This window comes from Orycteropus afer, unplaced genomic scaffold, assembly GCF_000298275.1.
Source record: "Orycteropus afer afer isolate SDZICR_OR568_19922 unplaced genomic scaffold, OryAfe1.0 scaffold00090, whole genome shotgun sequence".
Lineage (NCBI taxonomy): Eukaryota > Metazoa > Chordata > Mammalia > Tubulidentata > Orycteropodidae > Orycteropus > Orycteropus afer.
Genome location: NW_006921677.1, coordinates 3,958,163 through 3,983,305, shown reverse-complemented (window position 1 = coordinate 3,983,305; position 25,143 = coordinate 3,958,163). Strand labels below are relative to the sequence as shown.

General features: G+C 37.8%; 1 protein-coding gene across 1 annotated transcript in view; it reads right to left on the bottom strand.

Moving 5' to 3' along the window:
* Nucleotides 1-25,143, bottom strand: part of PARD3 (par-3 family cell polarity regulator) — a 1,032,882-nt gene that overhangs the window by 610,837 nt on the left and 396,902 nt on the right. Inside the window, exon 3 of the mRNA XM_007942439.2 lies at nucleotides 4,957-5,137. Within this exon, the coding sequence (XP_007940630.1) occupies nucleotides 4,957-5,137 (181 nt within the window). The remainder of the gene's footprint in view (nucleotides 1-4,956; nucleotides 5,138-25,143) is intronic.

Below are 25,143 nucleotides of genomic sequence, written 5' to 3'. Positions count from 1 at the left end.
AAAGTATATGTGAACTGCTGTATGGAAAGTGAATTTGCTCTGTAAATTTTCACCCAAACCACAATAAATAAATAAATAAATAAATAAAAAAGATTTCACTTTTTATGTACTATAAGAAAGCTCAGGACCAAAGGAGCTCTGGTAGCATAGTGCCTAAGGCATTTGACTGCTATCCAGAAGGCTGGCGGTTCAAACCCACCAGCCACTCCTCGGAAGGAAGGTTGGGCAATCTACTTCCGTAGTGATACTGCCTTGGCAACCCAAGGTGGGGTTGCTATGAGTCGGGTCCGACTCGACAGCACATAACAACAACAACAGGACCAAATTAGTGGTAACTTCAAATAAAGTATAAAAAAATCTCAGATATGAATTCTATGTACAGTGCTTAGCTGCTAACCAAAAAGCTGGTGGTTCAAACCCACCAGCCACTCCCTGGAGGGAAGGCTGGGCAATCTACTTCTGTAAAGATTTACTGCCTCAAAAACCCAGAGGTGGTTGGTATGAGTCAGAATCGACTCAGTGGCAGTGAGTTTGGTGTTTTGCTTCTTTTTGCTTCTTTGTTTTGTTTTCTAAAGTGTCTTTTTAGAAGAAAGACCCAGTGATCTGCTTCCATGAAGATTATAGTCAAGAAACCCTATGTGGCAGGTCTCCTGTCACATGGGATTGCTATAAGTAAAAATCAACTCATTACCACCCAATGGCAACAAAACAGATTTAATATCCAAACTGAGTATATACTTTTTCACTGAAAAAATAGTCATTTTCTAAGCTTTCATTAATTCTTTATAGAACAAAGGAAATGAATGAATGCATTCATAGAAGAACATGATTGCATGAGGTGTTGTTTATCTACCTGGAAAGCCTCTACCAACCATGCCCCTAACTGGAGTGGATTATTCCTTCAGTTGAACAAATCTCCACATACATAGTTAGCTTCTTTATTTTAATATCTCTAGATAAGTAAAGAGGAGCCCTGGTGGTGCAATAGTTAAGTACACAGCTGCTAACCAAAAGGCCAGTGAGTCAAAGTCACCCAGCTGCTAACCAAAAGGTCAGTGAGTCAAAGTCACCACAGGAGAAAAGACCAAGCAATCTGCTCCTCTAAAGACTTATGGTCTAAGAAACCCTGTGGGACAGTGCTACTCTGTCATATAGGGTCACTATGAATCAAAATGGACTCAATGCCATAAACAACAACAGATAAAGAAGACAACTGACCATAAACACCTTGATAACAAGAACTGTGGCTTATTAAGTTGAAGCTAGATTCTTATCACCTAGCCTAAGGCACTTGACTCTACTAACAAGAAGGCTGGCAGTTCAAACCCGCCAGCCAGTCCTCGGAAGGAAAGTTGGGCAATCTACTTCCATAGTGATATTGCCTGTGAACTCAAGGAGAGGTCACTATGAGTCCGGTGGACTTGACGGCACATAACAATAACAACAACAACAGCAAAATGCCTAACCAGCACATATTTCAACTCTTATTTTATGTCTGAATGAGGTATATGAATATAGTATAAAAAGTCATCTTAAAAAATAGATGAGTCATATGTAATAGGGAACTGCTGTATAAACACTGTACCCTGTATATAGTAGATGCTCACCATGTAATTAACCAACACCTGCCAAGGCCATAAGCAAGCTCAACATGAAAAAAATCAAAGTAGTAGAGTCCTAAGATAAAAACTGATGTCAAGCATGACTTTCAAATTCTTTTTAAGATAACAATATGCTTTAACTTTCTTTCAACTTTTTTTTAAGGTACAGCCAAACTAAAGCTTCTCCTTGCTTTATAAAATACAAAAATAAAAAACTCAACAATAACAACAAAATATTTTACATTTAATTATACATATTAGAATCTAATTACTCACATAAACAGTGTTTTCCAAACTTTAGGTACCTGAATGCTTAGGCTATTATTTAATTAAAATGTGCTGTACGTCAAATTTAAATAATCCACATCTGAAACATAGCCTCATTCCAAACAGATAAGCATTGAACTGTGAGTTTGGTGATCTGCTATGTGAAATAAGAAAATACACTTTTCTGCATACCACTTGCATATCATCTTGAATACAGTGTATAACATATGCTCTACCTTTTTGAAAACACTGCCTGAAGTAAAAGTAAATCCAACATAAGATTTTTTTTAAATAACATATCCATGCATTAATCAAATATTATTTGTATACAATTTGTTTGCACATGCGCACAAGCAAACCTAAATCTCCTGCATATTAAAAACTTTTCAACTAAATCATCTTATAGTGGTGCTTCCACTCTAAGTTTCCCTGGAAATGTTTTGCACTTTTACCTGTGCTGCTCTTATGATTGCTTTTTGTTCAGATGATAGAAAATAATACTAGTAAATGATTAGTTTGATTTGCTCATATACATCATCCTCTAGGGCATCATTGATATATCCTATTGTAAAATGTCTCTTACAAATTCTCTACATCTCTCTGTGGCATAGTTTTCTTGTGATTTCTAATCATCAGTTTTGCTAACATTCTTCCTTATTCTCCTCATTTATACCAAGACAGTAGAATCAGAAGTAGCTTCTGAACAGCTATAACTAAATTCCCAAAATGCAGTAGGCTCCTACCAATGCAAAAAAAATGGGAATAAAGACACATTTTAGAATAATAAACTGAGTATTCTAAATAGTATTATCTATGTCTATATAAAGGGGCTCTGGTGGCACAGTGGGTAAAGCATCTGGCTGCCAACCAAAAGGCTGGTAGTTCAAACTCACCAGTTGCTCCACGGGAGGAAGATGAGACAATCTACTTCCATAAGGATTTGCAGCCTTGGAAACCCTTTGAGAGTGACGATGAGTTGGAATTGACTCGATAGTAATGGGTTTGGTATATCTATATAAAGGTGCCCTTGAGGGGCAATCCCATTCAAAGGCAGTGAGTTTGGTTTGGTTATTTTTTGGTTTGTGGTGCAATGGTTATGCTCGACTGCTATCGAAAAGGTCAGCAGTTCAAATCCACCAGCCAGTCCATGGGAGAAAAGACTTGGCAATCTTCTCTCTTAAAAATTACAGGCTAGGAAACCATATGAGGCAGTTCTACTTTGTCCTACATGATCACTATGAGTCAGAATCAACTCAACAACACAAAACAACCATGTCTATATTACAAATTATTGTCCACGTGTATATGAAATAAGAACTCTGACGGTATAGTGGTTCCAACATTCAGCTGCAGTTTGAACTCACTAGTTGCTCCACAGGAGAAAAATGTGGCATTCTTCTTTTATAGGTGTGTTACTTAGAGCTGTGTGTCAACTTGGCTGAACCACAATTCTGTGTGGTTTAAGCAACTGTGGCATGGGGTGTTCCCATGATGGGATCAGATGTATGTTTTGAGCAGCCAGTCTATTGAAAGAGAGTTTCCCTAGGGGTGTGGCCTGCTTCCAATATATTTATGGACATCCTGGGAAAAGAGACACTCTTCTGTGGATCGGCATTCTGTTGTGCTGCCTACAACTGTCCATGAGTGAACAATCCACCACTGGGCCTGGAGATCTTGGATTCATCATTTGCTGGAGTCACCAGCCAGTATACTGCCTGCCAACCTTGAGCTCATCAGCCCCTGCAGCTGTGTGAGTCAGGAGAAGCCTCCAGCTTGACATTTGATCCAGTAACTTGGGACTTGCCAGCTTCTGTAAGTGTGTGAGCCATTTTCCTAAGATAAATTTCTCTTCCTCTATATATATAAGCTTTACTGGTTTTGTTTCTTTAGAGAACCCAGTCTAACACAGTAGACATTTACAGCCTTGGAAACCCTATGGGGCAGTTCTATTCTGTCCTATAAGGTCACTATGAGTCAGAATCAATTCAATGACAGTGGGCTTAGTTTTGATATATACGCAAGTTTTCCACTGAAAACTATCAATAAAAGAACCAAACTCACTGCCATCCAGTTGATCCAATTCACAGCAACTCTACAGGACAGAGTAGAACTGCTCCATAGGGATTCCAAGGCTATAAATCTTTACAGAAGCAGACTGCTGGTAGATTTGAACCACTAACCTTTTGGATAGCAGCCCCATGCCTTAACCACAGCACCACCAGATCTCCTTAGTTAAACTTTGTACTCACATGACTGGAACGTTTGAAAAAAATCTGCGTAAGAGATAAATGACCTTTAAACTTATAAATTTCTTGATGTCGACCTTCTCACTCTTAACAAGTGTTCAGTTATAAGATTATACAATAACAATGAGTAATTATTATTTGTAGCACAACTTCCACTCTGTGTTGTGTAAATCTTTCAGAAATGGCTGCCAGAACAATTCAGAAGGGATTCTTCAAGTATGCTTTCTACAGCTTCAGTACGCTGGGTCCTAGGGTTCCAAATACTGACTCACTATGTCCCAAGACTAGTCTTTCCTTGAGGTAATATTCTGATAGTATCTCTTCCAGAACCCTGAAGATAAATTTGGTTCTGAGGTCTCTATTTTTACTGCTCTTTAATCAAAACAAACAAACAAACTCACTGCTGGTTGAGTTGATTTGACTCTTTAGATTCAAGTAACAGAAGTAATGATCAATAGAAGTAATGATTCTGAGTTGACTGTCAATCAATGATGCCATGCTTTTTTTATAATATGAAGTTCTTTGATTATTCCTATATGTTCTAGCATCAAAGAAAAATATTATGGAAATAAAATTCCAGGTAATTTAACCGTAATATTCCCTTCTGCTTTTGGAAAAATTTAAAAGCCTACCAGTCTAAAGTAAAGTAAGCCCCATCTATTAAAAAGTAAAGGACCTCACTTATTTCTCTTGCAAAAGACATTTGCCCAGGTTCTGGACTTAATCAATTTTTGATAAAAACAGATAATGAATTCCATTCACAGTAGCATGGATAGATAATAAAAGTTGGCATCCCTGTAAATTAAGATGAAATGTGCTGAAAAGAAAGAGCTTTCACTTACTTGCACGAAGGACTGAAGGTGTGACCTCAATTTCACTTGTTGCTTGATAAGGCTGAAAGGCTGAGACATTGTTGGTGCCAAGCTCACTGCCAAATATCTCCGGACTCTGGGTGCCAGTGGAGCTGGCACTGGTGCCATCACCTCCATGATGTGGATCTTGCTCATCAAACACAGCTACCAGCTACAAAAAAAAAAAAAGTAAAGATACACTTATAAATACAGGCATTTAAATTACTACCAAAATTTTGTACTGTATTTTATATGAATCTATAGGGGGAAAATTTTAATATTTATGCACCTAGAAATATTCCATTTAGGAACCAAACTTTAAAAGGAAAACAAATAAACACACTGCCATCGAGTCAGTTCCAACTCACAGTGACCCCTATTTGGGTTTCCGAGGAGGTATCTCTACGGAAGTAGATTGCCCAGTCTGCCTTCCAAGGACTGGCTAGTGGGTTTGAACTGTGAGTCTTCTGGTTAGCAGTCAAATGCTTTAGGCATTGCACTGTAATTTTGATGTTTTACTTTTATATTTCTAAGTTGGATATTTCATATCTAATATTCTATGGGTTAAAAAAAAAAATAAAACTGTTTTCTATCACAAAGTGCAAAAGGGGGGGATTTGCTAAACCATACACCTCTGGCAGCCTAGTGCCTAAGGCACTTGACTGCTAACCAGAAGGCTGGTGGTTCAAACCCACCAGCCACCCCTCGGAAGGAAGGCTGGGCAATCTGTAGTGATACTGCCTCAGAAACCCAAGGAGGGGTCGCTGTGAGTTGGATCTGACTCGACACGGCATATAACAACAACAACAACACTTATAAGAAACAAATCTTTTTTAAAATTTATACTTTAAAAAAATATAGGATATACTGCTAAATGGAGAAAGAAAAATACAAAAACTTTATATAGTAAGCTATCTTTCATATAGGAGGAATGGGATATTAAAATATATATGAATCTGCTATTTGTGCATAAGAAATGAAGGATAGAAAAGAAACTAATGAGATTTATTATCTACAATGAGTAAGTGGAAACAGTAGAAAGAAAGAGGAAACAGGAATGAGACAGTAGGGAAGACAGGAAGTGATATTTTCTGAGTGTGTTTTTTATAACTCTCATGATCATATTAATGATGAAAATACTCAAAAAGTAAATAAATTGTATTTTCACTGTTTCATGTAAAGTTAGGAGCTCTGGTAGCATAGTGGCTAAGACACTTACCTGCTAACCAGACGGCTGGTGGTTCAAACCCACCAGCCACTCCTTGGAAGGAAGGTTGGGCAATCCTACTTCCGTAGTGATACTGCCTCGGAAACCCAAGGAGGGGTCGCTATGAGTCGGGTTTGACTCGATGGCACATAACAACAACAACAACAACATGTAAAGTTAAAGAACAAAAGAACTGTCACACAAATATTGTACTCTAGTTAGTAAATTTGTTTCTTGTAAGTGTATGGTTTGGCAATTTTCATCTTACTCTATAAATATACCAGGAATGGGAAAATAAAATAGTATGAATAAATACTAATAAATAATAAATATAAATAAATAAATGCTGCAAATACTAATAAAGTTCCAAGGAACAATAGCTACTCCTTTGGTCATTCAACCTACAATCCCACGCCTAGCAGCTAAGTGTAACTTATAAGGAAAGAAGAACCTTAGCTACTAAACCCAAGGTTCTCACTGTCAGAAATAGAAGTAATAAATAAGGAAAAGCTACCATATACTCTATGGTGTTAGACTGGAATCAAATGTGTCAGTATGAACTTAAAGTTTTTGTAAGTAAGTAAGTAAGAAGGGAAGAAAAGGAAGGAGGGAAAGAGAGCGAGAGAATGACTAATGCATGTATGAGTATACAAGCATGTATTTCCCAGCTGGGATCACTAAGCCCTAGAAGCAATGATACTCCAGTAATAATGACAACCTAGCATCCATATCTTGGTTTCTAACACCATTCTCCACTTATTAAATTAGGCCTCCTCAGAAAAATAGTTGATTTTAAGGCTGGGTGGGTAGAGAAAATACATGATAATCCTAGAACATCTTGTGATACCAGTAAGAAAAATAGTAAGAAAGTATTCTAAAGTAATGGAGGCATATCATAAGGTAACAGGAGCCAGGCTGAAGGAGCCCCCAATGACCAAAGACAGGACAACTTATAAACAAAATAAATAATGTCAGTATTAGATTATATGCCAAAGTATAAAGTATATCCATTAGTCCATAATAATATATATCATTGTAGAAACAAATAAATAGTAGAAAAAGGATAGTGCTTCTTTACTGTATGTAACATTCCAATTAATAGATATAGAAGAATTGATGGAAACAGAAAATCACCACTAGACAACAACCCCAGTAACAACTTTTACAGGTAAGATCTACCAATAGATATTAAATTAGTGGGTAAAAACATGATTCAAAAAAAAAAAAAAAAACAAAAAAAAACCACAGACTATTTCAATACAATATTTTCTCATAAATAAATTTTTTAATTATAAAGCGAAAAAAAAATTGTATCTTTGTAGAAGAGACACCACCTTAACCAAGGTTGGCACCATCAGTGATACAACACCTACGTGTCCCTTGATACAATGCACTGAGAATTACGGAACATTACTTCTGTGGCATTCTTGCCAAAATTGCAGAGCTTTTCCCTTTCTTCTTATACAGTGGCTGCAAATACTAATAAAGTTCCAAGAAACAATAGCTACTCCCTTGGTCATTCAACCTACAATCCTATGCCTAGCAGCTAAGTGTAACCTTATAAGGAAAGAAGAACCTTAGCTAAACCCAAAACAAACCACTTCTTCTCCCTCTAGGCCAAGCTTTTTAAATGTCAATATCCTTATCAATTAAAGGACATAAATATAAACTTACAGATTTTTAGCAGTATTTATAACTCCAATTCTCATTTCATAGATAATTATGTCATTTTGAACAAACACGATTTCCATGAACATTTACTTATCTTCAGTTCACAAGACAAAAAAAGAAACATCATAAAGTCATGGAGATATGTAGATGATAGGAAGTTCAGAACCCTGGTGTGGCCTAATATATAATTAGCTGATTAAACAATTTGGAGGGAGGTGAAGTGGGAAGAAGAAATCAAAATTGGACAAACAGTTGGACCACTCAACCTTACAATAAGCAACATAAATGGGGAAAGAAATTCTTAAGTGGCCAAAAAAAAAAAAAAAAAGGCACACACCAAAGTTTTAATATTTAGGAATAAAATTTTCCTTTTTACTGACATTCTACTGGAATAGAGGTGGGCAAACTTTTTCTGAAAGGGGCTAGATAGTAAGTATTTTAGGCTTTACAATTTATAACAGTCTGTCTTAACTATTCTACTCTGCCCTAGTAGCATGAAAGCAGCTATGTGATTGAGATTGTCGTTGGGTGCCATACAAATGCTTTTCTGTCCATCCCATGTGACAGAGGAGAACTACCCCATAGGTTGTGGCTAGACCATAGTCTTTATGGGAACAGCCACAGAGACAATATAAAAACAAATGTTTATGGCTTTGCTTAAATAAAACTTTGTTTACAAATGCAGATGGTGAGTCATATTTGCCCCAACAGGTCATAGTTTGACATCCTTACACTAGAGTCTACCTATTCTTCTAGTACCACCCAATTTTCAATTTCTCAGAAAAGAAAACTAAAAGTCAAGGTACCCTTGTAACCCTGACAAGGTAACAATATCTATTTCAAGTGGCTCCTGGGTATGTTGAATCCCTACGCTTGATTTTAGTATCATCAGACTTCTCAAAAGGTGTGTGGTTTCATAAGCATTTTGATGATATTAAGTTTTGACATTTCAGTGCTTAATTGGAAGCAAATGAAATTCAAGTTTTGTTATTAACTTTTCACAATGATGTGTTCTCTCAAGAATCAAGCCCTTTCTGCAAACTTAAAATGGAGATTGAAAATTACAAAGAATGAGTCTTTAAATGCCACAGATGATGGAAAAACTTATGTATATTAGTTTCAATAATTATCTCTAGCATTTTTAGAAAATACAAGTATTATGAAATCTGGACTGTGTCATGAACAAATGCTGTTTGAATTTCAGTGGCAGAATCACAGTTGGTGATTTACAATATGCCAATACCATATAATTCTACAAGCTTTCTTTTAAATCAAAATTTAAGTGCCAGGTGCAGATATGAAGTAATTTTGTGTTAAATTGGGAAGGATATATAATTTCAGAAAATCTACTCTACAAGAATATGTATAGTAACATAGAGAACGAGACCTTCACAAAAACATCACAAATTAAAAACTTCTATTATGCCCTTCAAAAAGTAAAGGAAAAGTCTTCTTTTAAATTTGTGAAACGTGATTCAAAGCCGTATTTTAACAGATGGGATCTTCATTGCTATCTATTAAATACATCATTTTTTAAAGTTCATTTTCATTTTCAATAGTTATTATTTGATCTTTCTTTGGTTTCATTCCTTCATGTCTCCATGAGAAAAGACAGCTAAAATTTAGGATAAAACTCAAGGATAATGCACACACAAATGAACACTAAACTTAAACATTTTCCATCTACCTCGTGGGAAGTCATGATAACCCCCTGAATCAACAGGATTCTCCTAACATAAAACCTGTTATAAAATCATCAGACATAAATGCTTGTAAATTGCTTGAATCTAGGATGGCACCTTTAATGGATGAAATTATCAGCTGAAAGTCCACCTCTGGGTGGAGCAAAGTGGCTAAGAACACAGAATTTAATATCAGAGCAACAGGTCTTCAAACCAGTTCACTCTGGTATGATCATTGCTGAAAATTTACATTTGGGATCACCTGGGGATCTTGTTAAAACGAAGATTCTGATTCAGTATATGTGGGGTGGAAAGGCAAATTCTAAACAGGGAGCTGAACCTCAATGAACCTGTTCAAAACCCTGTAGAGAATCCTACATTTAAAGCCCTTTCTAACTTTTTTTCTTGGGTGGCTATTGGTAAACCCACTGGGCTTCTCTAAAATTACTAAGCTTTACTTTGTTTATTTGGGAAAAGAGGATAGTGGCTGTAGTAGTCAGAATAATGTCCCCCAAAGATGTCCATGCCCAAGTCCCTGGAACCTGTTAATATGTTGTCTTCCGATGGGAAAAAAAGACTTTGCAAATGTGATTCAGGTTAAGTACCTGTATCGTAAGCATCAGCATGAATCCAACCCCCAAAATGTGGAGATTGATCCAGTATCCACTTGCCACATCCCCAACCTCATCACCAGTCACCTCCATGGCACTCTCTCCCTCTAACCTTAGCCACCCATAGGTAGGTCATAGTATCCTTCAGAATGAGAAACAGTCAGGTACCAGCTGCAAGTTTGGAAAGTCCATGTAATACCCCAACCTCCTGACCTGCTGGCCACAAATTTGCAGCTGGTTTCCCACTGCACCATCAGGACGTCAACTGCAAGCTTGAGAAGCCACACACTTACTTTCCAGACTTCTGGCTCTTACTATCCCTTTGGGTTGAACAACTCACTGGAAAAACTCACAGATTTCACAGAAATTATACCATACTCATGATTACAGATCTACTATAGCCAAAAAGTATACAAATGAAGAAATGCATAGAGCAAATTGTTGGAAGGTTCTTAAGGTCCCAAGGGATGCCCTACCCTCCCAAGAGGAGATGTTCTGGTCAACCAGGAAGCCCCTTTAGCCTTCCATATTCAGTGCTTTTTTTCAGCCAGTCCAAAATGATATGCAAAATCATACTTCTTGATGCATCCCACTTGAGATAGAGAAACTTAAGTACCTTAAGATAAGGAGAGTATCCTGGATTTTCCAAGTTTGCCCAATCTAATCACAAGTCTAGAAAGTAGAGAATCTTTCCCAATTGCAATTAAAAAGATATGGAAAGGCGGGGGAAAAAAGATCAGAGGAATGCTATATTGCTAGTTTTGAAGATTAAGGAAGGGAGGCACAAGCCAAGCCAACTATGTGAGAGGTCTCTAAAAGTCTAGGAAATAACTCTTCTGTACAGCCTCCAGAAGGAATACAGCCCTGCTAACTCTTTGATTTTAGCCCAGTGAGACCCACATTGGATTTCTACTCTACAGAACTGAAGATAGTATACTTGCATTGTCATTCAATGTGTGGTCATTTGTTCTGGCAGCAAAAGACAACTAATAGAGTAGTAAGGCCTCTCCTCCTAGATTTTTTGTGACAAATAAAAGGATATGGCAGCTTCCAGAACAAAATAAGCACACATTTATAATTCGCTATTACTAAATTATGTTGTGGTGATGGTGCTTGATAAGTTGTAAATTGGAAGATTAGTTTCAAGAGTAACCTAGAGACCAAGGACAAGCTTCTGCACACCAGCAATAAGAAGAAACTCAGGAAAATGAAGCCTCGCAAAGAAATGTTCTGTTCAAAGTCACCAAACTAAAACTAAAAACTCAGTGCCATCAAGTTGATTCTGATTCATAGCAACTCCCTTGGTGTTTCCAAGGCTGTAAATCTTTACGGAAGCAGAGTATCTCATCTTTCTTTTGCAGAGTGGCTGGTGGGTTTAAACCACTGACCTTTTGGTGAGCAATCAAACAAATGCCTTAACCAGTACACCACCAGAGCTCCTTAGTAATCACAAAAGTTTTTTGGTAGTACTTTATATCCTCTGGTTACTTCACACATAAAAATGGGGTAGACTGTATCATTTCATTTTACAGGGAAGACAACGAAGGCACAGAAAGGTTAATATGATTAGAATTTAAATAAGCAAAGAATGAATGAGATTGGAAATCAAGTTTGTCTGACTTCAGAGAGTCAGTATTTTTCTCCTAATCCTGTTGCCCCTGGAACATAAATATATAACCAAGGGAAGCCACAGAAAAATACATGATCATGTGCTGGCATTTGAGTAGGATTCTAATCATTCTTGATTAAATGAAGGTAATAACCCTCCTTATTAAACGAATGCAATGTTGATACCACCACCTAAAATTTTTCTAAACATAGCTGATGATAAGAAAGAAAACCACAAACCATTCCATGTTGGTGATAGCACCACTCAGTCTTAATCAGAATAGCTTAAAAGAATCAAAAGATCTTGCAGTTTCTGCCTTCCTACAGCCAAATATGTTGTGTGCATTCAAACTGATTCCAATTCATAGCAACCTTATAGGACAGAGTAGAAGTGCCCTGCAGGATTTCCAAGGCTACAATCTTTAGAAGTGAGAATGGTCAGACTTTGTCTCACCTACTTTGGTCATGTTGTCAGAAGGGACTAATCCCTGGAGGATATCATACTTGGTAACATGGAGGGTCAGCAAAAAAGGGGAAGAACCTAAACGAGATGGACTGACATATTGGCTGTAAAGATGTGCTCACGCATAGCAAGTATTGTGAATATGGTACAGGACTGGGCATTGTTCTGTTCTGTTGTTCATAGGATCATGAAGAGTCAGAGCTGACTCGACGACACCTAACAACAACAACAACAATCTTTATAGGAACAGGAGGAGGTTTCTAGGTCTGTTATTCCATGGAGTCGCTGGTGGGTTTGAACCACTGATCTTTCTGTCAGCAGCTAGCCCTTAACCACTGCCAAGCCTCCTTACAGGAAAATGCCTGGTGATTAAGTAAGTGCTGTCTCAGTGACATCTCAAAGATCTCTAGGTTCAGATTCCACATACCACAGAAGCCATCTTGCCAGCACATCCCTTGAGCAAACTCTTTCTATTACTTTCTTCATGTACAATCTGAACATTTTCAGAAGAAATTTATTATTACAGGTCTAATGAATGTCCTTTGTTATTTTTGTTATGTGTCAGTGAGTTGATTCCAACCCTATACAGAGTAGAACTACCCCATAGTGTTTCCTACACTATAAATCTTTACGGAGTAGATTGTCACATCTCTTCTCCAATGGAGTAGTTGGTGACTTCAAACTGCTGATCTTTTGGTTAGTAGCTGATCATTTAAACACTGTGCCACCAGCACTCCTATACTAACATTAATACATGCAGTGGTTTGACCTGAGATTATGGCCCCTAGCTGCCCTTCAGGTCTGGAATTGAAATCACTCCTGTGACTTCCAGCCAAATAAAAGATAGGCACATGGGCTGAACATTTACATCAGGTGAATACACTCCTTGGAGAGATCAATCATGGGAGAACAGAAGGCAGTGCATGCACAGGGAGATGGTCTACAGGGCAGGAGTGCATGGAAGGGAAGGACTCAGGGAAGAGGTAACTATGGGGAGAAAGTGGGAAGAGAGCTGTTACATTGTGTGGAATTGCAGTCAATGTCTTGAGACAAAATGTGTATGAACTGCTGTATGGAAAATGAAATTGCTCTGTGAACTTTCACCAAAATCACTCACACACACACACATACACACACACACAAATACATGCAGTGGTTTGAGTTTGAAAAAAGACCTATACCTACTTCAAGAGAGGCATATCACATCCTTAGCCCTGGAGAAGACTGAAAGCATGTGGATGAATACTGAAAAAACTAAATGAACTTCTATATTCCTCCAATAGACCCTCTCTTCCCTTAAGGAACAAAGAACTGACCTAAACGACTCATTTGGTCTACAATATCAAAACAAAATCAGCAAGAAATATGAAACAGAAAATGTGCTTAATTGTGGTTCTAGTGGGTAACTCTGTGTTTACCACATCTCTCAATATTCTTTTTAACACAGTATGATGATGATGATGTTTTTGAACCCCAAAACAGAAATGGAATCAGAGAACACATATTTTGAGCAACGGTAGGTAATTTTAACGGACAGATCTGCCTATAAAAAATAAATGCAACAGAAAGTAACAAAGAAAATGCAGTAAAAGTTTGAAGTGAGGTTGTTCCATACATACAATTCTAAACCATCACTATCCCAAAATGAATCTTCCTTCTCATGGGTCACTCATTACTACCTTCAAATCAATTCCAATTCATAGCAAACCCCATTGGGTTTCCGAGGCAGTAAATCTTTACAGAAGTAGATTGCCCAATCTTCCTTCTGCAGAGTAGGTGGTGAATTTGAACTGCCAGCCGTCTAGTTAACAGTCAATACCTTAGGCACTGCACCACCAGAGGAATCAACTCAATGGCAGTGAGTTTGGTTTGCTTTTTATATAGGTCAACCTGTGAGTTTCTAATTTTCTGATTTGGACCACACACATCAATACCTTTCATTCTTTCTGCTCTTTCACTTAGAAATGCACTAGGAAAAAATAGTAGAGTAAGCATTTGGCTTCCTGAATTTCCTTTTATCATGATCTTTAAAACATAAATAAATAAAATAAATCATTTATAGTTGTCTCCCAGAAAGCATGCTTAATAATCCGTGGCACATAAATGAAAGGAAAGCTGATCAGACACTACTATGGCTATGTACACTAACTTAGTGTATTATCTACTCTTAAGAAAAGAAACTAATGAAACAAATCTCTAGCAGTGCCATTTCAAACAATATGTCACTTAAGATGCAGCAACATATTCTCATTTCTACCCGTACAACCCAGGAGACCACTAACATCTTCAGGTCCTACCTGCCAATTCTCAAAGGTCATCTGTCCCACAAGAGCTAAGAGCATCCTTTCAGAAGGTACTATTTCTTGGTCACAGATGCCCAATAAAGATACCATGCTCCATCTGGAAATCACAATGAGAGATATTCACCTATGACACTCCACAGACCTGACGCTTATATTTCCAAGCTGGGATTTAATTTTGCTCTCCCTCAGGGTGACACAGTCTATCACCCACTGAGCCTTCAGACTAATTAGATTCCCAATTTAAGAGTTATTTTCAACTAATAGCCTCAAGTATGTCAACCACAAACCACAATGAAAATATGCAAATGAGTATTGCCACAAGCTAGCTGACCCACTTGTAGGATATAATGTAACCCCCCTCTCTCCTATCCAAATCACAAGTGCTGCTGCTCCATTTGTACTCATCCATGGGGCTACGATGGGTATGTTACACTACTGCTAGAGTTTTAATAAAGAGCAAAATTTCACAATAAGATATAGCAAAATAACTTTGAAGCTGGCTAATCATATATAGATAGATAATTCCAATGTGGAGAAGATAGCATTAATTGTGATATCGGCATGAATATATGCCCACTTGCCCTCACAGACCACAGTGAAACTGGCAAAGCAATATGAATCTCAGAAGCAAACGTAATGATGTAATAACTAATTATTATGTAGACATGGGAAAAAGAAAGGAACTATAAAATCAATTTGTAAGCTTTCTTATGGCTGAACTTACTTTAATGACATAGATCAGTACTAAATTCTTAATCATTCTCTGAGCCTTACTTGCTACCATGGTTCATTAAAAACTCATTTAAATAGAGCTCCTATTTTACTGGACGAGTAAGCAAAAGAAGAGTAAAAGCATATATTTTGGCCGCTGATGTTTTGTAATACAAGCTACAACCAATAAAAACAAACACCACAGAAAGAGAATTTCAAGCTTATCATGGAAATACTTTAAATGTTATGTATGCAAGATTAATTCTGTGCTTCATCAGCATTTTAAGAATTAAATTAATTTATCTAATTGTGAAAAAGGCACACTTAGAGAGGAACTTTGAAATGCCTTGAGCACACTATAGGCTAGCTACTTTTCTTTCTGGGTAAACCAAGACTGGCAAAAAGGACCTCAGAGGCCTTTCCCAGCCCTGTACCATGAGACTTGACCTCAAAGTGGCTGCAACCTCCCAGCAATATTGTTTCAGATTTTGGAGACAGCTCTTCCTCATCTATGTGTGACTCCCCAACCTATCCCCCAATTCTGCCAACTTTCCAACATGTATCTATTGAAAAGTCAGCAAAATGTGCAGCAGGTAAGGATCCAACAACATAGTGTTTTAATCTGTGGACAATTCAACTTGAAAATAAATACATGATATATGAGTTCAGGAATCATGGTATTAATGAATGGTAAATAACAGAATCTCTCAAAAATTACTTCTTCAATGAACTCCATTATCTGTGGATTAGAGATGTAAGGTTTAAAAAAGCTTTATTAATCAAAAGCCCAACATCACATAGAAAATAGATATGGTTTAATGCAACAAGGGAGCTCTGGGGCTGTAGTGCCTAAGTCATTTGACTGCTAACCAGAAGGCTGGCGGTTCAAACCCACCAGCCACTCCTCAGAAGGAAGACTACTTCCGTCGTGATATCACCTCGGAAACCCAAGGTGGAGTCACTATGAGTTGGATCTGACTCGAGAACAGTGAGTTGGTTTTTTTTAGGAATCCAACAAGCCAAAATGATAGACACACACACACACACACACACACCTATCAGTAACTTCTCGATGGCTTATTATAAATGGTAAACAAAAGACAAGTTACCACATCTACAGCATCAATCATGATATTACTTGAATTTTAGTGAGCAAATATGGGTGAAGTGCTACTTCCCACCTTACTCCCACACTAAGTAGTACCAGTTACTTTCTGTATCACCATTATCAATTCTTCTCTTCAATTACTGACCACGGATCCAAGAAACAAGAAGCAACTGATATATTGCTCTGCCCAGAAAAATAGGACCATAGTTAACCATCAGGCAGGGTCAGTATGTCTTAAAAACCACGAGCTCATGCCCTGCTCTCTTGCTTATTTGGATTTCTGCTTCAATGTGGTGAGTATACCAAAGCAGAGCTGAGCCTCTTGATTAGGAAAGGCCTCTTTTAGTCTTTTTCACCTCTTCTACATGAACAGGAGCTCTAGTGGCATAATGCCTCAGGCATTTGACTGCTAACCAGAAGGTTGGTGGTTCAAACCCACCAGCCACTCCACAGAAGGAAGACTAGGCGATCTACTTCTGTAAAGAATTACCACATCAAACCCAAAGTGGATGGCTATGAGTCAGAATTGATTCAATAGCTTTTTTTTTTTTAATTCTACGTGTACAGCCCAAAGCATATCTATAGGACACAGTATAACTATTCTATAGGATTTCAAAGACTGTTATCCTGTAATCTTTATGGAAGCCAGACTACCATATCTTTCTCCTTTTCTCCGAGGTATGTCTGAGAGTATTCCAACCTACAACCTTTCAGTTAGCAGCTGAGCATGTTAACTATTTACACCAACCACGGACTTCACCAGGCAACAAGCAAAATACAAAGGTTAGATTACAAGGAAGTTAGGAAGTTCCAATTAAAGCCTCAAGACTAAACTTCATTCTATGATCAACTTGTACCATAGATCTCTGTGCTGCTGTTGTTCATATCAGGTATCTTCAGGAACACAGATGAAATCAGCCATGTCTTTCATTAAGTAACACCATCTCATAAAACTTAGACACAGCCATCACCAATCCCATTAATGAAATATATAAGGAACTAGTTAGCAGTAAAATTTCATGCCAGTCAAATCTGGTGAACTATAATACTTTATTTTTGGGCAATCAGTTGTGGAAAACTTCCTGTTTTAAAATAGTAATTTGAAGGATTGCTTTCTTAGTTCTAAATTTTTCAAAGCATGTTTAAAATAAAAAGTGCTGGGGGTTGGGGGGAAGGAAACTTGGCTATGCTTACAGTCAATCAATCAGAACCAGGAAGCAGTTAAACAATTTGCACAAGTCACAGAAAACATCTCAACACAATGTTAGATCTGGAGATGATGCAACAGAACACATTTCTGAAGAGGTAAGCAAATCATCATCTACGGCATTCAGAGACAGGGCATTTCCAACTCTAAGAGGCAGGCTTGTTTCCAAGGCAACCTGCCATTTGTACAGGCGACTCACTTGGAAGTTAGTAATCCTTCAACTGCTGACTTCACAATTTGAACTAGACCCCCACTGACATCTTAGTATTCATCTAAAAGCATCATCAGAAAAATGATAGCAGTTCAACTCCCTTAAAATACAAAAGGAATTCAAATGATTCTATTAAGATTTTTGGGGGAAGGAGAAGAGGGCATATAGGAGAAATACACATGACCTAAGAAAACCAAAGTAGAACTGAAGTTGCTTCTTAGCATTGTTTTATTTTCAAATTATGCTGCATCACACCATTACTTCTCCCCAAACTACCAAATCAAAGTTCAGTTTAAATGATATATAACAAAATGATGGTATTCATTCCAACAACCACAAGCCAATGTTAGAAATGATCAAGGTTCAATTTTTTTATTTTTTTTGTAAAATATAACGTGAATGTTACATTACAAAATGCCTTTCAGTTTAATTTGCATGCAAAAAGGAAAAAAGTGACTTTTAAATATCCACCCAGAGGCAGAGATGAAAAACTTCAGACATTTTCTGACTCTTTTCTGCTATAGTTATTATTCCAGTACTTTCTACAAAGAAGAGACAACGGTGTCCTTGACATCAGCCTAAATTATTCTCAGTATGCAATACAATGCTGATTAAATTAGGCTCATTTTAATCAACTGGCAGGTTTATTTAAAAAGTAACTAAATAATAAAATTCTTTATAACAACTCTTCATTAGTATAACCTGTTTAGCAATATTCTTTAAAAAGTGAACATAGAATAAATACTAATTGTGTGTCAATCCTTTCTCCTCTATGTTTGACAGATAAAAGAAATAAGTTACAAGTTTTTATTTCCCCCAATCTACAACCAATTAAATAATGAAATTGAATGTGAATCTTTGAAAGGTAAACACCAGGGCCATCTAATGGATTTAGCCAACCACAAAGATTTTTGATATAATGCATTTTAAAGAAACTATATTCTTAGGGAAGCCAAAGCCTCTACTTTCCTTTCATTTGCTTCTCACAGAAAACATCATACAGGTCATCATCTTGAGGGTAGAGATGGAGTGTTTCTCATCCTCTGGGTTTACATTACTACCCCTCATTTCATTACCAAAAAGTTACTCATCCTGAATTGACGTCCTATGGTAAATAAGGCTAAGAGATGACTTACTGTGTGACCCTATTGTTATTGTTAGGTGCCATCAAGTAGGTTTCAACTCATAGCAACCCTGTGTACAACATAACAAAACGCTGCCCAGTCCAGTGCCAGTCTTAAAATTGTTGCTATACTTGATCCCACTGTTGCAGCCACTGTGTCAATCCATCTTATTGAAGGTCTTCCCCAATTTCTTTGAACCTCTAGTGCCTAAGGCATTTGATTGCTAACCAGAAGGCTGGAGGTTCAAACCCACCAGCCACTCCTCAGAAGGAAAATTGGGCAGTCTACTTCCATAGTGATAACCTCAGAAACCCAAGGAGGGGTCGCTATGGGTCAGATCTGACTCGACAGCAATGAGTTTGGTATTTTGGTTTCTATCATTTGCCAAGCATGATACCATTCTCCAGGGACTGGTCTCTCCTGATATGACCAAAGTGAGAGAGGTGAAGTCTCACTATATTCATGTGACCCTAGGAAGTTTTTGTTAGCTCTCTGTGGCAGTAGTGATTCAGTGCTAGAATTCTCACCTTCTTTGTGGGAGACCTGTGTTTAATTCTTGGCCAACGCACCTCAAACACAGCCACTATCCATCAATGGAGGCTTGTGTGTTGCTATGATGTTGAATGGGTTTCAGTGGAGCTGCCACACTGAGCTGGACTAGAAAGAAAGGGCTGTGCTTTCAAAATTCAGCCAATGTGAATCTTTTGTATTACAATGGTTTGATCTACAACCAGTCATGTGGACAGCACAGGACCCAACAGTGTTTGTTCCACTGTGCACGGAGTCGCCTTGAGTTGGGTGCCAACTCAAAAGCAGCTAACAAAAAGCCTCAGCACTGCATAATACTGGTGCATGTGTTATGACAAATCTTTCAGAATAGTGCCTGGAACATAGTAAGTGCTCAATAATTGTTAGCTGATTTTTTATTTTGGAAGAGTTGCAAGAGATTGGGGTTATCAACAAAGGGATATGTGATGGGCATAGGGTGAAATTTATCCTCAAAACTGTAGCACATCCTTGAATGCACACAGTGTATTTTGCATTTATCCTGCAAATGGTTGCAAGGAATAGAGAGAGATGACTAGAAGGGTAAATACTCATTGATCATTATCCAGTAAGGAAGAAGTCATGAGGGCCTATACTAATGAAAAGATATTTAAAATATGTAATTATTAAAATGCAGAATTTAAACTCATTTTAAAAGATTTGGTACATGGTTGGGTTAGTGGATGGGTAGGAATGTGAAAGGGGGGATAAATCTTAGATATCTAGGTTTATGGCTTGAGTAATAAGGCTAGCACAAGGACAAACAAGTTTGGGACAAAGACAATGTGGTCAGTATCCAATGCCCAGTAGATAACTGGAGATAGGAGTCTATGGGGCAAAGGCACTAGAGATAGATAACAAGACTATGTCAGAACTGAGGTGGTAGTTTTAGCTATGGGCATTGTTAAGGACCTCAATATAGATATGGAACATACAGAGAAACCAAAGCCTGAATAAATCTGAGACTGTAGGTTTCACTTCCTTAGCCTTCAATCCTACTTTCAAAGGAATTTGAGAGAAACTGCCTGAACAGAATAAAGAAACCTAAGGAAATTTGATTTCACAGAAACTGGGAGAAAAAGTATCATGGAGTCAAGAGCAATCAGTAGACTTTAAATACCATGACAAAGTATATTCCCACCTTGTCAAGAAAGGTCACATTAAAACATATTTTCGACAAATGAAACCTAAAGTTAGTGTATACCAGTGCTAGAATAATTTTAATAATAAACACAATGCAACACACTGCCGTCAAGTTGGATCCGACTCATAGCAACCCCTCCTTGGGTTTCTCAGGCAGTATCACTACAGAAGTAGATTGCCCAACCTTCCTTCTGAGGAGTGGCTGGTGGGTTTGAACTGCCAGCCTTCTGGTTAGCAGTCAAATGCCTTAGGCACTATGCCACCAGAGCTCCTAATTTTAATAATAGTGGATGGACATTAAAAGAATATCAATAATCTTAATTTTCAGCCCACTGATTTACAGAAAAGACAGTCAAATATATGTTCAAATAACACTAACCCAAACTCATAGCCTTTGCTCTTGAGCTGATTTTAAGTCATAGCAACCCTACAGGATGGAGGAGAACTTCCCCATAGATTTCCAAGGCTGTAATCTTGCAGCTGGTGGGTTCAAACTGCCAATGTTTCAGTTAGCAGAAAATCACTTAATCACTACCAAGGCTCCTCAAATAACACTAAGCTGATAAATTCATCTTCACCATATGCTTGTCTTAACAGTTGAGTACCCATTAAACACTTCTTGATTTTGTTGTGGAAGGTCCTGTTTCATTAACCTTTATATCCCTCCCTGTTCCTGCCCCTTCCGTTTCTTTCCCTTCTGCCAATATTCAGGAAAAAGATGTCCAATAAATACATAGTATATTATCTATCTATTTTGCCATAGCTTTAAAAGGTGTAGATAAGTTATTATAAGCAGCTAATAGACTACATCATCAGAATCATCACTCCCTAACATCAACCCTTTCCTCAGACCCAGAAAATAAAGCTTCTTCCACACCCTGCAAAGAAAGAAAAAGGTAATTGTAGCATACACCTTCAAGGAATGATACTAATCTCCCACGTCACAATCCTCTTAGTTGTCAACATCCTAAATAAAAATCTGGATCTCATTTTTTTTTGAAACCCCAAAGTAGGTTTGAACAAGGCAAGAGTCTTGTGTGCCAGGAAACAGTAAAGCAAAACAATGAGTTGGATTATGTTCCTGAACTCCGTTGTCCTCGGACCTGTGGTTTTCACTTTTCCTACAATACTGTGTTTCTGTTAGTTGCGGTCAAATCAATTCTGACTCATGGTGACCCCATGTATGCCAAGCAGAACTGTATCCTTACAGAAGAAGAGTGCAGAACTGTCTCCGGCGGTGCCCCTGGGTGAATGTGAACCACCAACCTTTCAGGTAATAGTCATGTGCTTAACCATTTGCATCACACAGGGGCTCTTTAACACTTCTGATTTTAAATAGGCATTACCCTTTTCTTTGTCTTTTTTCCCCCCAATGAAAAAATCGTATTATATAGTAAGAACTTGCTTAGTTTTATCATGGTAATGTCTATATAAAACATGTGCCATTTCAATCATCTTTATGTGTACAAGTCAGTGATATTAATTACATGCACCATATTGTATAAGCATCACCATTATCCAGGAAATAGAATTTTTCTTTCATCACTTAAGTTATAGGTCATGCTGAAGTAGCGTGGGTGATAATTCCTTCTGAGTTGGCTCTTATAAAAGAAGGGAAAGAGACAAAGAAATACAGTCACACAAAAGAGAAAAACAAACCAAACCCACTGCCTTTGAGTCGGATCGGACTCATAGCAACCCCTCCTTGGGTTTCTGAGGCAGTATCACTATGGAAGTAGATTGTCTAATCTTCCTTCTGAGGAGTGGCTAGTGGGAAGATAGCACTTAAAAATATATGTACAAGTAGCAAAGGAATGCAAGGATTTCCAGTAGCAATTAGAAGCAAAGAAAGAGGCAAGGAACAGTTCCCCTCTCAAAGCCCTGAGAAAGAATCCACATAGCTAATACCCTGGTTGGACTTCAAGCTTCCAGGACTGTGAGAAAATATATTTCTGTTCTTGAAAGCCAAATATTTTGTTATTTTGTTACAGCAGCCCTAGAAAACTAATACATTTTTAAAAGACAGAAATGAACTTAAAATACATTTTTCCAAGATTTTAATTTCCTTTTACTTTAAAATATGGTCGGTCCTCAACTGTAAAGAAGAGAGAGGAAATAAATGAAAAAAAAAAAAAATTCCTGCAAAAGACAAGAGAAACAACAATTTATACAAAAATAATAGCAGTATTAAAAGTGTAAAAACAAAGTATCTCTATACGAGCACCAAGGAGGCTAAGATGGGGTGTTCATGGACGCAGAGGCAGATCAACTCAAACCATGACTGCTTTGGGGTCCGCACACCTCATCAACAGTTTTCTCTCTGAAACCACAGAAAACTCATAGCTACAAGTTGTAAATGTTTTAATGACCCAGAAGGTGGAAACCACTCAGACAATAAAATTACTCCCACATTAAAGAGTCCCCACAGACTGCAGTGGGTCTCTATGAAGCATGGTAACGAATGCAGAAAAAAGTCCGTGTAGGAACATATAGAAACGATTTTTATATCTTTAAACATTGGCTCAAAAAAAGGGAAATTAAACCCAAAAAATTGGCCAAATTAGTATTCATTTTAAACATTATAAAACATAAATCTGATTAGATTGTCTAAAAATAAAAGCAAACTTCTTATAAACAGATCGTTAATAAGCTGCTGGTTTTTTCTTTGGAAAAAGAACATTATTTATAAATTGTTGCCACCTAAAAAGTGACCTGCTTCAATACTGTTAGACAGTGAAGCACACTCAGGCAAGTGGTAAGTTATGAGGGAAAAAAGTCACTTCACAAACCAGCAACATCTCATTCTGCGTGTAATAAATGAAGAAAACTAGATTACACAACACTGTGAAAACTTTATATATAATACTTGTCTTAATTTCCTACTGCTATTGTAACAGAAATACTACAAAACAGAAGTTTATTTTCTCAAAACCTTCTAAAGACTAACAGTCCAAATCAAAGTCTGAGACATGTTGAGTCCTTTTTTGTCAGTATAAAAAACCTCACTGGGGGATTTATGTAGGAGATCCTGGATAGAGAGGGAGAACAATGTGGAACAAAACTCAAAATCATTTGGAGAATAAAAAAAAAAAGGAGGGGGACCAGGTTTGCTGGTCTGATAGAGCCTGGTGGAACCACTGAGTTTTCGAGGCAGTATCTCTACAGAAGTAGATCACCCAATCTTCCTTCCTAGGAGTAGCTGATGGGTTTGAACCACCAGTCTTCTGGTTAGCAGTCAAAAGCCTTAGGCACTAAGTCAGTGGCATTCTGTGGTGATTCTCCCATGGTGTCTGTCTTCCCCATGTGGGTATCTCTGTGTTTAATCTGCTCTCTTTTTTTTAATAATTCAGAAGTGATTAGAATTAGAACCCACCCTAATTGGGTATGAACCAATTAACACATCAAAGAAAAGATTATACCCACAAGTATAAACTCACTGCCATCAAGTCGATCCTGACTCATAACGACCTCCTTTGGGTTTCCGAGGCAGTAACTATCTTCACGGAAGTAGATTGCCCTGTCTTCCTTCAACAGAGTGGCTGGTGGGTTTGAATCTTATGGTCAGCAGTCAAATGCCTTAGGCATTATGCCACCAGAGCTCCTTTCCACAGGTATAGTGGTTAGGATTCCAATGCATTTTGAGGGACACAATTTAATCCATAACACTACTTTTCACCAAGAAAGAAAGGTCTATGGCTAAATTAAACTTTATTAGTGATTAAAAAATTTAGTCTGCTTTATTTATATAGTTTCCTCCATAAAAGACAATATTAGTGAGAAACTCTTAAATTGGTAATTCAGAGTTCCTGGTACCAAACATTCACTATAGAGCCTTAAAAACCTTGAGAGTTGAAATATTGGGACAACAAGCAGGTATGGAGACAAGGGAGGAACTGATTCTGCACACCTCATCAAAATTTTCTCTCTGAAACCATAGAAAAACTCATAGCTACAAGTTAACCCCTAGTATGTTTTCATTACTGGACGCTACCACTAGGAGCTCTGGTAGCATAGTGCCTAAGGCACATAGATTGCCAACCAGAAGGCTGGCAGTTCAAACCCACCAGCCACTCCTTGGAAGGAAGGTTGGGCAATCTACTTCCATAGTGATACCGCCTTGGTAACCCAAGGAGAGGTTGCTATGAGTCGGGTCTGACTCAACAGCATGTAACAACAACAACAACACTGCAAGGTGAAGTTCCTCAGATATATGTCTACTGATAAATACAGCTGTAAAAAGAGATGTGTAAAGATTCATTAGATTTGACTGAAGTTGTCTCAATCATGTACAAAGACAGGAGCTAATGTCCCGAGCACTGTGGGAAATGCATTTATTTTCAATGCTGAGATACACTACTCAGAAGTAGCTATAGATTTCATTCAAAAGCCCAAGGACAGGACTTGGATTTTTTTGTGGCCCCTGTATCCATAATGTCTGGCATTATACACTGAACACCTGGTGAAAAGAGAAGCTCTAGAAGTTATGTAATTGCAGTGGGCTGGCACACAGAGGAGGGAAGACTCAGATCTTCTGGGCTGAAGCACCGGGGGAGGTGGGGCCAGGGAAGCCCAGCAGAAAGAAT